Below are 13,599 nucleotides of genomic sequence, written 5' to 3'. Positions count from 1 at the left end.
AAAGAACACATAGATAAATGTGGCATGGTCCCTACTACGAAAACCAAGGGGAGTAAGGTAAGAATACTCATAACGTAAGAAAAAATTACAAACAAACATGAGAGGAATTGGGATACCAAATGAGGGTTTCGTGGCAGAGTGGCATTTGAGCTGGGCCTTGACAGGTAGTAAAATTTGAAAGTGAAGGGATGGAGAGAGGCTGCAGAAGTATGTTCTATAACTTAGAGTGGCAGAACACAGGGATAGAAAGTTAGATCAGAGGAGCCCTTGTTTGCAAAAGACAGGATCTTTCCTCTGCAGTATTATGAGCTTCAGTGTAAGATATGTGCAGAGAAGTCCATTCTGACCTGTTTGTAAGAAAATGACATTTGCTTCCCTTATCCGTAAAACATAGAGTAACAACAATAATAGTAGTATCCACTGTAAAAGTTTGTTGTAGTAAATAACATAATAAATGGTAATAAGCACTCCTGAATGTTTGTCGTTGTTACTTTTTAGTATAATTATGGGCGTTCTTCATTTTTATTAGTTCTTAAATCCAACATTTATTTTCCCATGGAAACAACTTTACTTTTATAATTTTAAAAAGGTTAGTGGAAAATAATTTATCAAAAATTTCTACATAGCCAACTTTGCTATAAGGTTGACAATTTGGATTATAAACACAATCTCTTATTTCCTTTGACTAATAGATTAAGCTAGACACTATGTTGTATACATCAGTTGTTTTATGCTTCTTATTTTTTCATAATGCTGTCATTAGATGGGCATTGGTTTTCATTTAAAATCTTTTAATTTAGTTTATTTCCATATTTTGGAGAACAACAAGCAGGTTATTGAGTTACTGTATCTTATAGGTGAGAAATTATATGAAATAAAAATTTTAGAAGAAACACATAAACAAGAAATCAGTCGTCTGCAAAAAAGATTACAGTGGTATGCTGAAAATCAGGAACTTCTGGATAAAGATGCACTTCGGCTTAGAGAAGCAAATGAGGAAATTGAGAAGCTCAAACTTGAGGTAATAGATATTTCAGAATGTATTTCTTCTCTAGATGAATCCTTTTGTCCGTAATATCTGTTGTACATAACCTTTTGTCATTACATCATTACTCTGAACTATTAATTAAGATCGGTGGTTTGCTTTTAGATATATAGTCTATTTTAAATTAGACTGAGAATAAATATAAGCTCCTTATCACAACCTGTCAGGCCCCCATGGGGTCTAAACCCTGCCTGCCTCTTCAGTGTCATCAGGTACCACACTCCCCTGAGTCACTCTTCTCCAGCCACATCAGAGCTCCTCTGATTCTTGAACATGCTGGACTCATTCCACTTGTTTTCTTGGCCTGGAATACTCTAGCTTTAGTTCTTTTTTGTCTCACTCGTACTCCTTGTTCCTCTTGGCTCAAATATCTACTCTCTAGAAAAGACGTTTCCTGACTCCCTTTCCTAATGTAGCTGCCAATCCCTCAACTTCTGGTTCTTTGATCCTACCCCTTCACTCTGTTTTATTTTCTTCTTAGCCCTTACCACTCTGAAGTTATTTCATTTTCCCTTTGATTTACTTTATTTATTAGCTTATCAACTCTCTCCCTCTACTAGAGCATAAGCATCTTGGGAGCAGGGACTTAGTTTGTCTTGTTTGCCCTCCATATCTCCTGCCAGATCTAGGAAGTGCCTGGAACTTGGGAGGAGCTCAAAGAATTTGAGGAATTAATTCCCCAAATTTTGCTGAGGAATTAATAAATGTATGAGTGAACTAATATTATGCTTTCCCCTTGGAGCTTTTCTGTTATGTTTACATATGCTTCTTAACATGTTATTTATTTATTGACAGATTGAGAAACTGAAAGCTGAATCTGGGAATCCATCTATTCGGCAGAAGATACGCTTAAAAGATAAAGCAGCAGATGCCAAAAAAATTCAGGATCTGGAGCGACAAGTATGTGTTCAGGGTAAATTTTCATGAGCATATTTTATATATAGTGCATTTTGGTTTTCTCTTTTGTTTCAGGAGTTCCCATGAGATGGAGTTGACCTGGAAATTTTTGTTTTAAAGTATTTACATTAGTAAAAGTAATAACATCATTTTATATACCTACAGCTTTATAATTACATAATTTTTAGACTAATGTGCCTCATTCGTAAGATGGTAGACCTGTTGATAAAAGGTTATTTGGTACCCTAGCTCTATTAGACATCTAGGAAGAAGGAAGTAGAATTTTGGAACTCTGGATATAGAGTTAGGATTTCTCTTCCTGACCGTAGACAGCTGAGAGAGGAGTACAGGAGGGAGATCCCTGAGTTGGGAACATGCTGGTAATGCTTGGGAAATGTTACAAAACACCCTATAAACAAAACATTCAGCTTCCCGAAGAGCTGGCCATTATCTTGAGCTCTTTCTTACCGTTCAGGCTTAGAAATACTCATTTTGTGGTCAGTGTGGGAGACCTTTAATCATAAAGTGAAGCTTATTAAAATAAAGATTTTTTTATTTAAGTATTTGTTTTAGGAAGCAAGATTATTATTTTTTTCCTTCTGTTTTTAAAACACTGTAATATAGCATTTATATTCATAACTAAATATTTTAAAACAAAATATGAATTGCCAGCCTTGTTCATAAGGGAACATGATTCTGTAGTCAAGTCATGGTACTTAGACATATGGGTATTATTCCATCATAAATCCGAAACTGTGAGGTCATTACTGGGCTGAATATTATCCCAGTTTTATGAGAAGAAGGAAAACTAAGCAAAGAATTAACTTTATTACTTTTACAAGACCTATTTTTATATTAAAAGGTATGACTGAGTAGATTGGGTCAGGGCCAAGAAAGGATCAGCCAAATGTGGTATGAAGAACTAGAAATATTTGGCCAGGCGCGGTGGCTCATGCCTGTAATCCCAGCACTTTGGGAGGCAGAGGCAGGAGAATCACATGAAGCTAGGAGTTCAAGACCAGGGTGGCCAACATGGTGAAACCCTCTCTCTACTAAAAAATAGAAAAATTAGCCAGGCATGGTTTTAGCTGGGCTTGGTGGTGCACACCTGTAATCCTAGCTACTTGGGAGGGTGAGGCAAGAGAATCACTTGAACCTGGGAGATAGAAGTTGCAATGAGCCAAGATCATGCCACTGTACCTCAGCCTGGGTGATGGAGCAAAACTCCATCTCAAAAAAAAAAAAAAAAAAATATATATATATATATATATATATATATATAATTAATTTTAAAAAAGAACTAGAAATATTCTAAAGTAAGTATAGTCCAGCATTGCTTGGATTTTCTTTAGTGCTAAAGATTTAGATTAGCTAATCTAAGAAGCCATCCAGAAGTGGGAGAGAAAAAAGACCAAAGGAGCTACTTCTTTATTAGATAACTTATTTTAAGAGAAATTATGTAGAATTGAATCCATATTGGCAAGAGATATACCACTTTATAAAAGTAACCTCCCTTTTGTATTAATACTTTTATTAAACATTAGTTCATCATCTTATATTTTTCTAAAATAGTTATCTATATAGTTGGATTGCTGCATATACATTTCAGATTGTATTTATTTAGTTTCCATGAGTATTTCTATCCTGATATTTTAAAACTTAATACATATTTTTTAATCAAGGTATATCACAATATATTCAGAATGATTATAATTATTCTTAAATAGACTAATTATAAATTATCTATTTTTAAATAGAATATAAGTAAAAATGGGGCTAATTAGATGCATATTGTAATGAAAATTTTAGATTGTGTTTGTGCTTTTTTTATTTAATGGAATATTTCATGGTTTGATTTGCAATGAGAGTTAAAAAAAATTTACTTTGTATACCAGACTGATATTTTTGACCAAAGAATAATATTAAAATGCAAAATTAAAGAAGATACAAATAAAATCTCATTTTTCCCAAAAAATACAGTATATATTTCAAGATATCAAAATCAGATTGAAAATATTTAATTTTTAAATGAATACATTAATTTAAAATGTTACATTTATAAAACCTAGTTCTCTTTTTACTATATGTAGTGTTGGTATGTATACATGTATTTTCATATACCTACAACTAACTCAGTTAACTAGTATCAGAGGAAACAAAGCTTTGAATTTTTCGGGTGAAAGAAATGACTAATATTTGTAGATGGATATATCCCAATTTATGATATATCAATAAATGTGCAAGCAGTTTTCACAAGTGTAAATATTTATATTAACTTTGTAAATCATATGCCCCTTAAATACCTAATATGAACAGGATTTTGAGCACCAGCAAACCATCTTGCCTTAGGAGATGAAATCATCATAAAAGCCAACACTTACCAAGCCTTCACTATATGCTGGGCACTCTAAGTGCTTAACAAGATGAAAGTCATTTGATCCTCAATTATATCAATCCTTTGAAATTGCTACTGTTACCATTCCCGTCTTACCCATGAGACAAGAGAGATTTAAATTGAGGGATCAGTTGACACAAGGTCCTAAAGCTGGTGGCACAGTCTAACCCAAATATGCTCTTAACTCACACTAGACTGCCTCTCAGGCACTATTTTGTTGCATGCTCATAGGCTAGAAAACAGTTCAACAAAGAATTTAGTGTTTGTATGTTTTTCAAAGATATCTTCACCATAATAGTTTTAAAAAGCAGGTATATAGACAGGCATATATAATAAGCTGTCATTTCTGTGGACCCTGGTGTGTTTCTTTCGTTATATAATATGTCATTGTTTTTTAGATTAAATGAAAAGTATCCAGTCCTTTATGAAGACTTCATTAAATGTTATCTAATCCTCCTTGCTTTCCAATTAAAAGAAATCATTTTAAAGTAGATTAAACTTTGTTTGGACCAGAGGATTGGAGTGGAGTAGAGCTTCAGGCAGAGTCAGGTGCTTAGGAAGCTGAATGTTTATTGCAAAAAGTTTACACACTTATGTGCATATAAGTAATTTTTCAGTCAGTAGAGTGTAGAAGCACTATCATGAGGGAGTCTGGAAAAAAGAGAAGGAGAGAGCTTTGTACTCAAGAGGACTGGTTATTACTAATTGAAAGTCTGAAGACATATTTCTTTTTTTTTTTGAGACGGTGTCTCACCCTGTCACTCAGGCTGGAGCGCGATCCTGGCTCACTGCAACCTCAGCCTCCTGGGTCCAAGCAGTTCTCCCACCTCAGCCTCCTGAGTAGCTGGGACCACAGGTGTGTACCACCACACCAGGCTAATTTTTGTATTTTTTTAGTAGAGACAGGGTGTCACCATGTTGGCCATGGCTGGTCTGGAACTCCTGACCTCAAGTGATCCACCCGCCTTGGCTTCCCAAAGTGCTGGGAAAGGCATGAGCCATCGCACCCAGCCCTGAAGATATATTTCTAATGAATTTAAGAGAATTTCTGTAAATAAACCCATAGGTAATTAGACAATATACTTTAAGATTTTTTCATCAGATAATCTAGGGATGTAAAATGTGAAATTAATTTGTGCTTCTGTGCATTCGATTCAATCTGGAGACATGCTATAAATATCTCTGAAATATTGACAAGTGTAGCATAATCTAAGTTTATGCATTAAATTGCTTTATTTTACATATATTTGTGACCATATATATGTTTCAAAAATTTTACTGTTTTATTTTTATAGATTTAGGGGGTACAATTGCAGATTTCTTGCAGGCATATATTGCATAGTGGTGAAGTCTGGCCTTTTAGTGTAGCCACTACCCAAATAATGAACACTGTACCTGGTAGGTAATTTTTTAGCCCTCACCCCCTCCCACCCTGCCACCTTTTGTAGTCTCCAGTGTCTGTTATTCCAGTCTGTATATACATGTGTGTACATTGTTTAGCTCCCACTTTCAAGTGAGAACATGTGGAGTTTTACTTTCTGAGTTATTTCACTTGGGATAATGGCCTCCAGTTCCATCCATGTTGCTTCAAAACATGCTTTTATTCTCTTCTATGGATGAATAGTGTGTTTGTGTGTGTGTGTGTGTGTCTTTTTGATACGATTTATTTTCCTTTCAATCCTAGTAGTGGAATTGCTGGATCAAGTGGTTCTCTTTTTAGGTCTTGAGAAATCTCCACACTGTTTTCCATAATGGTTTTACTAATTTATACTCCCACCAACAGTGTACACGTGTTCCCTTTTCTCCACATCCTCGCTAACGTCTGCTGTTTATTAACTTTCTAATAATAACCCTTATGACTGGAGTAAGATGGTACCTCATTGTGGTTTTAATTTGCATTTATTTGGTGATTAGTGATGTTGAGCATTTTTTCATATTTTTTGGCCACTTGTATGTCTTTTGAAAAATGTGTGTTCGTGTCCTTTGCCCACTTTTTAATGGGGTTATTTAATTAAGTCCCATTTGTTTATTTTTGGTTTTGTTGCATTTGCTTTTGGAGACTTGGTCATAAATCCTTTGCCTGGGCCAGTGTTCAAAAGCGTTTTTCTTAGAATTTTTTCTAGGATTTTTATAGTTTCAGGTCTTAGATCTTTAAAGCATCTTGAGTTTATTTTTGTATAAAGTGAGAGGTGTGAGTTCAGTTTCATTCTTTTGCACATGACAATCCATTTTTCCCAGCACCATTTATTGAATAGGGTGTCCTTTCCCTAGTGTATATTTTTGGTGACTTTGTCCAAGATCAGTTGATTGTAGGCATGTGGCTTAATTTTTGGGTTCTCTATTCTGTTCCATTGATCTATGTGTCTATTTTTATCAGTACTGTGCTGTTTTGGCTGCTATAGCCTCGTAGTACAATTTGAAGTCAGGTAGTGTGATACCTCCAGCTTTGTTCTTTTTGTTTAGGATTGCTTTGGCTATTCAGCCTCTTTTTTGGTTCCATATGAATTGTAGGATTGGTTTTTCTAATTCTGTGAAAAATGACTTTGGTAATTTGATAGGGATTGAATTGAATTTGTAGATTGCTTTAGGCAGTATGGTCATTTTAACTACACTAATCCTTCCAGTCTATGCACATGGGATGTTTTTCCATTTGTTTGTGTCACGGTTTTCTTTATCAGTGTTTGTAGTTCTCCTGGCAAACATCCTTCACCTTCTTGGTTAAATGTATTCCTAGGTAGTTCTTGATTTGGTCCTCAGCAAGATTGTTATTGGTATATAGAAATGCTACTGTATACAGAGATTTCTGTAGATTGTATCCTGAAACTTTACTGAATTCATTTATTAAATCTAAGAGTTCTTTGGTGGAAAATATGTTTTAATAGGTTAAGGAAATGGAAGGGATTCTGAAGAGAAGATATCCCAATTCTTTACCTGCTTTAATATTGGCTGCATCAGCAGCTGGTGATACAGTGGATAAAAATACAGTGGAATTTATGGAGAAAAGGATAAAAAAGCTAGAAGCTGATCTGGAGGGCAAAGATGAAGACGCAAAGAAAAGCCTTCGTACCATGGAACAACAGTTTCAGAAAATGAAGGTAAGTGCTAAGTAGCCTCAGAGATAAAGGTCAGAGATGGACAATGGGGGCAGGCACTTCTCAGGATCTCACTTTAACAAATAGCTATAAACATTCTTTCCCATGAAACCTTTACCACTGGTATCAATAGGTGCAAAAGAAACCAAGTGCATCCTATTTTGGTGTCGTCTTTCAGCAACTTTTCTATTTCTGACAGAGTAATCAAGCACAGGATAATCTTTACATCATCTCTCTCAATATGAGAATTAGTGGAAATTAAGTCATGAAAAAGCAGAATAAAACACACCTGATATGTATCCAGTACAAAAGGAAAAAAGAAATTACCATGTTTGAAAATATTTTCACTGAAATTTATCTAGAGAAGGGTAAGGGAATAAGACAGAAGTATACATTTTAGGAACAGTGGGTAGGGGAGCATCTTCCAGAAATGTCTTACTTTCTGAGTTTTCCATTATTTTGTGAAACAGGAATGAATCAGAAAATACAAGTGCTAGAACAGACCAAGTATGAAACAGGACATATTTAATTTACTTTAAAAAAAATTTTGTAGACAAATAACAGTTATAGATTATTTTTAAAAATTTGTTGAGCACATGTCTGTCAGGAATTCATGCTAGATACTTTCATAAATATCTCTGTTCATCTTGCATAATCCTTCCAAACACCTGTGAGGAGTAGATACTGTTAACACTATTTTGCAGATGAAGGAGCTGAGATGTTCTAGGAAGCTCATCTCATTTCCCACATATTTATATCCCGAGAAAAGCAACAAATGAAAGAACATTAGATTCCAGAAACAGTAGAAGGTTGATAACCTGGAAATACAGTGGCCTGTTAATTAAGGTCACATCAAGGAGGTTGGATTTCTTCTATTCCACCCTCTTTTACAGATAGATACATAGATAGATAGATAGATAGATAGATAGATAGATAGATAGATAGATAGATAGATAGAGATAGAGAGAGAGATTAGATAGATAGATAGATAGATAGATAGATAGATAGATATCCCTGATAACATGTCTGGAGTCTAGCAAACAATTAATGATTATAATTATTATTAGTGTTCCACCAACCAAATAAGACTGTCAGGTGTAAACTCCAACCCGCTACTCCACTTTTATGTATCTAAATCTAAACACCCTAACTTGTTTCTTTTCGCAGCCCCCTGCCCCATCCCACTCCTGCCTTTGCTTACTACTTGTCTCTTCCCCCTTTCATTTCTGATTCCCTGTATATACCAAACATTCAACCAGCTTTGCATATGCTCTTCCTACTTCCAAAACATCCCTGACTCCACCTAACCCCGAATTAACAGTCATCTCTCAAGACCGAACGTAAATGTGCTATCTCTGTGCAGTCTTCCCACCTTCTGTCAAGCCTCCAGACACTTAGGGCAGCGTCGCCTCCTCTGCACTCACTGCACTATGTTCACAGGCCCATTATTTTACTTGTGGGACATTGTAGCTGCTGCCATGTTGCTCTCCTCACCAAGCTGTGAGCTATTTGAAAATAAGAACTGAGTCTTTTTGTTGCTAGAACCTGCATGTTGCTTGGCATAAGGTCATAACTTGGTAAATATCCATTGAATGGATGAGCAAACACTGCTCGTGCCTCCCTCTGTAGGAGAAATTATTTATTTCATTTGCTGAATACTAAACAAAATATTAAAGCTCCAGTATACAAATTCCAGGCCATTTTACTCTCTATGAAAGTAATAAATTGATGTTAGAAGGTTGAAAATGTGCTGTTTCCCGAAGACTTCAGTGCCCCCAGTTGCTTTACTGTTTATCCTCGAAGAGTGTGTTGACAGTTTGCATGGAGAAGACTGCATAATAATAGGTTTTATTGTGAGATTTAAAATAAATTTTGGAGTGTGTAAGAACATATGTAAGTTAATAGTTATGAAGCAACATATCAATTATTAAATAACATAACATATATCAAGAATATATAATGTTATGCCCTGAAAGACTAGGACTTCAATACATTTGACTCACTCAAGAAACAGAACTGTAGACATCAGAATGTATAATGAGTACCTGAATAAAGGATTAGGTAGGACCCAGTAGTGTGCAGGGCTTCAGCAACTAATGAAACGTTTAACAGGTGTTTGGCATTACATGGATTCTTTCCTTCAGATTCAGTATGAACAAAGACTAGAGCAGCAGGAGCAGCTACTTGCCTGCAAATTGAATCAACATGACTCTCCCAGAATTAAAGCCCTAGAGAAGGAACTTGATGACATCAAGGAAGCCCATCAGATCACTGTAAGAAACCTTGAAGCCGAAATAGACGTTCTTAAACATCAGAATGCTGAATTAGACGTCAAGAAAAATGATAAAGATGATAAAGATTTTCAGTCTATAGAATTCCAGGTGGAACAGGCTCATGCTAAAGCTAAATTAGTAAGACTCAATGAAGAACTGGCTGCAAAAAAGAGAGAAATACAAGACCTCTCAAAAACTGTGGAGAGGCTTCAGAAAGACAGAAGAATGATGCTATCAAATCAGAACTCAAAGGGCAGAGAGGAAATGTCTGCCAAAAGGGCAAAGAAAGATGTTTTGCACTCAAGTAAAGGAAATGCTAACTCCTTCCCTGGAACCCTGGACAGCAAGCTGTACCAACCACATACTTTCACTGATTCCCATGTTTCAGAAGTTTTACAAGAAAACTACAGATTAAAAAATGAGCTAGAAGGATTAATTTCAGAGAAGAATGAACTGAAGATGAAATCTGAAGCAGCGATGAATCAATTTGAAAACTCCATGAGAAGGTAAAATGTTAAATTATTTATAAATATTTGTAAAAATAAAAAGATAAAAATAGAAAAATTATACGATATATTTCCTCCAGATAATTAGTTTGACCCCGAACTGAATTCATAAGTGAATATTAATAAATTATATTATATTGCTGAGCATGTGTCTGTTTCAGGATAGGGTCTTCTACCTGCTGGTGGCCCAAATTCTGATGTACCTGAACATCTGTGTCAACCCAAATTGTGTCCTTGGGCTCGCCAGTCTTGCCTTTTGGCATGTACCCAAATGGTATTAATAAGCTGACTCTTTGGGCTCTTCTAGCAAAGGAATGTCATAGTTTATTATTGCTATAGACAGATTGCTTTCAGAAAACAGTTATTGTTAAAGCTAGTTGGCAGTCTAAAAGGAAAAGATCCTCTTTTCAAAAATAACTCTTCAAATTGACCTTGTGATCACATCCATTCATGCCTTAAGGAACTTTATACTCATCCATTTCCTTCTCACTATCTCCATTTGCTATCCACTGTCTCTTTCCTCTGAGTCTTTTGACATCCTCAGATCGTTTTTTCACCTGATCAGGTTCCAATCCAATCCTGTCTTTTAGCACCCGTTTTTCACAAATAGTCTTTTCTTCTATTTCTATCTCACTTCCTCTTAAATATGGCTCTCATCATCACCCTTTTTAAACCTGGTCTCAATAATGACCTTTCCCAGTCCAGGGGCATTTTCTCCTTCCTCATTTTCTTCAACAATGTTGACCACACTACTTTTCCTGAAATGGCTTCTTCCCTTAACCTCCGTGGCTTGGCTGCTCTGACCAAAACTCCTTTTCTGTTTCTTTTACTGAATTCTGACCCTTCTTCCTTCTCCATCCCCAAAAATCTGGCTTTCTACCAGCATTCAGCTCTTAGTTTTCTGTTTATTCTCTGTTCTTTCTCTGTTGCTAAACTTACCCATTCTTACGGTTTCTGTGAACCATGACTTCTAGATTTACTTTTAAAGTCTTGTTCTCTTTGCTGAGTTCAGATGTGAAACCTAGAACTATTTTTTGGATTGCTTCTCTTGGAATCACTAATACCTCAAGTTTCCTTTTTTTACCTGTAAATTAGTTCCCCTTCCCAAGCTCCCCTTCCCTGTCTATATTTATTTTAATTACCAGCCCAGCTTTATCTCTGTTATTCCTTGGGTATAAATGTTTCCCATTTTCCAGTCTTCCTTACTTTTATAAACCAGTGCTGCCATTATACAATTTTCCCACTCCAATCTTCCTTTTTTTTAACCTTCCCCAGTCATCTTGCTTAAAAATCATTAATATTCTTTAAATACTCATATACCTGGGTCACTCTGCTCTCCGGTGACTCTCAACTTCCTTAAATATCAAGACTAAATTTCTCTGCCTAGCATCTCAAGTCTCATCACTATTCTAATACTACTCTACTTACCTAATCTGTCACATTTCCTCATGCCTTTTGCTCATTCGTGTTATAAGTACTACCTTCACAAAACATTTCGTGGAACTTCCCAGGAAATTGCCTTCTCCTACCCCCAACTCCTACATAACTTACTAATATGTACCAAGAAAGGATTAATCATACACAGCCTTGTAGTTCCTTGAGAACTGGTGTAAGATTATGCTGCTTTTGCATCCCCACAGCAATGTGCTGTAGGAGCAGAATGAGCATGGGAAACACCCAACAAATGCTTATTGACTGGCAGCCATGGCAGTGAGTGAGTCATGTTGTTACCATATGGCAGTCATATTGCTACCAAATGGAAAGCTTGTTTCTTAAGTCCTGAATATTATGACAGTAGCATGAAGCTCTTTAAGAAGAATCACATTTTTTCCAGGAAAGAATTTAAAATTCAGGTTTTCCAATTAATTTTCCTGTACATCATTTAAAATTTGTTAATATTGTCAATCTGTTTCTTAGATAAGTCTGGGCCTGAGAAGTGAAGAATAAACTTTTCTAGTCCCATATTTAGACTTTTTACTATCATTCAGTTATATGTGCTTTAATTTAGGTTTTTATGCTTTTTCTAGGACCCTACTCACACTGTTTCCATGGAGAAATATTCATATGGTGAAATAAGCAATGGATAAATTTGTCTATAGTTGGGAAGCACCATATTAATATGTAGCAACAGCAGTTTACTAAAATACATGCTTTAAGTTAAATGCTGTTATTTTCAAAGTCTTTCCAATAAGAGAGAAAATATTTATCTGTAGGAAATATACCAAATCTTTATTTATAATTTTAACCATTTACTGAACTGCTTCTGAATAAATTTTATCACAGAGACAAATGAATAGTCTTTCACACTTACAGTCCAAATTAATTAATTGCATATTACAAGCATAATATGTCCTGAGAATTACCATAAAGATTGTCTCATTCTCACAATATGCAACTAGCCCTGGAGTCTCATGCATGGGTTGAAAATTGGTTAATGCTGCCTACAAGGCATTGGAGATTCTAAAGGGAACAGCTGTGATTTTCCAAAGAAGCATCTGGGCAAGAAATCTGAGTTTATCTTAAAAGATCAAATGTCAAGTGCTTTGCTTTTGGAACCCTAGATTCCCTCAGAAAGTGTAGCCTCAGGTTGGGGATAAAGTAGAGATATATCACTATTTCCTCAAGTTTGCCCTTATAAAATTCAGTAAATAGTAGCTCATGGATTGGTCATAAGAACTCATAGGCAGTAGTAATGTATAAAGCACCTAACACAGTGCAGTTAATATTGGTGCCCATTTTCCCCTTGCTTAATTCCCAGGTTTCTTCTACTGTTTTTGTGCTAACTCTGAATTAGAGGTTGAAGAGCCACTTTTATGCGTGGTTTTCTTTCATTTGCTCTGTAGGGTCAAGGAAGATACTGCAGCACACATTGCATCCCTCAAAGCATCTCATCAGAGAGAAATAGAGAAACTCCTTTGCCAAAATGCAGTAGAAAATTCTTCTTCCAAAGTAGCTGAACTAAATCGTAAAATAGCAACTCAAGAGGTAGATGACAAATCTGTTTTATCTTTTGACTTGAATAAACTCGTTTTGACTTTAATGAGATTAAAGTTAACATTGTTTTATTTGGAAATGTTTTAACTTTTTCAGCTTGGTGATAGAAATGGGAAACTATTATTGGCTTGATTTCTTTTTTAAAGAAGATAATACTATATATTTAATTTTTCTACTTTAAAACTACGCCATATAAATAAATATTTTTACAGTTTGTCCCTATACTTCTCAAATAAGTCTTTCTCTAAATTTGTCACAGGTGGCGAGGTATATGTCTAACATGATTAGGACCCTAGTACTTGAACTTGGATGTTGAACCGAGTCCCCAAGTCCCAGCTGACAGTTATCCTTAGGCATTCTTCCTGCCCCATGACCTTTTATTAACAAATAATGATTC

General features: G+C 35.5%; 1 protein-coding gene across 4 annotated transcripts in view; it reads left to right on the top strand.

The window, feature by feature from the left end:
- The window catches only part of CEP162 (centrosomal protein 162), a 103,843-nt gene that overhangs the window by 65,323 nt on the left and 24,921 nt on the right, over nucleotides 1–13,599 (top strand). For 3 of the 4 annotated variants that reach the window (XM_063605401.1, XM_003816394.5, XM_063605402.1), the window contains 5 exons: nucleotides 858–1,021; nucleotides 1,841–1,945; nucleotides 7,220–7,432; nucleotides 9,574–10,208; nucleotides 13,052–13,193. In XM_063605401.1, coding sequence (XP_063461471.1) covers nucleotides 858–1,021; nucleotides 1,841–1,945; nucleotides 7,220–7,432; nucleotides 9,574–10,208; nucleotides 13,052–13,193 — 1,259 coding nt within the window. The remainder of the gene's footprint in view (nucleotides 1–857; nucleotides 1,022–1,840; nucleotides 1,946–7,219; nucleotides 7,433–9,573; nucleotides 10,209–13,051; nucleotides 13,194–13,599) is intronic. The other variant, XR_004672045.3, reaches the window with a different exon arrangement.

Source organism: Pan paniscus, chromosome 5, assembly GCF_029289425.2.
Source record: "Pan paniscus chromosome 5, NHGRI_mPanPan1-v2.0_pri, whole genome shotgun sequence".
In the NCBI taxonomy this organism is placed as follows: domain Eukaryota; kingdom Metazoa; phylum Chordata; class Mammalia; order Primates; family Hominidae; genus Pan; species Pan paniscus.
This window is presented reverse-complemented; position numbering and strand designations above follow the sequence as displayed.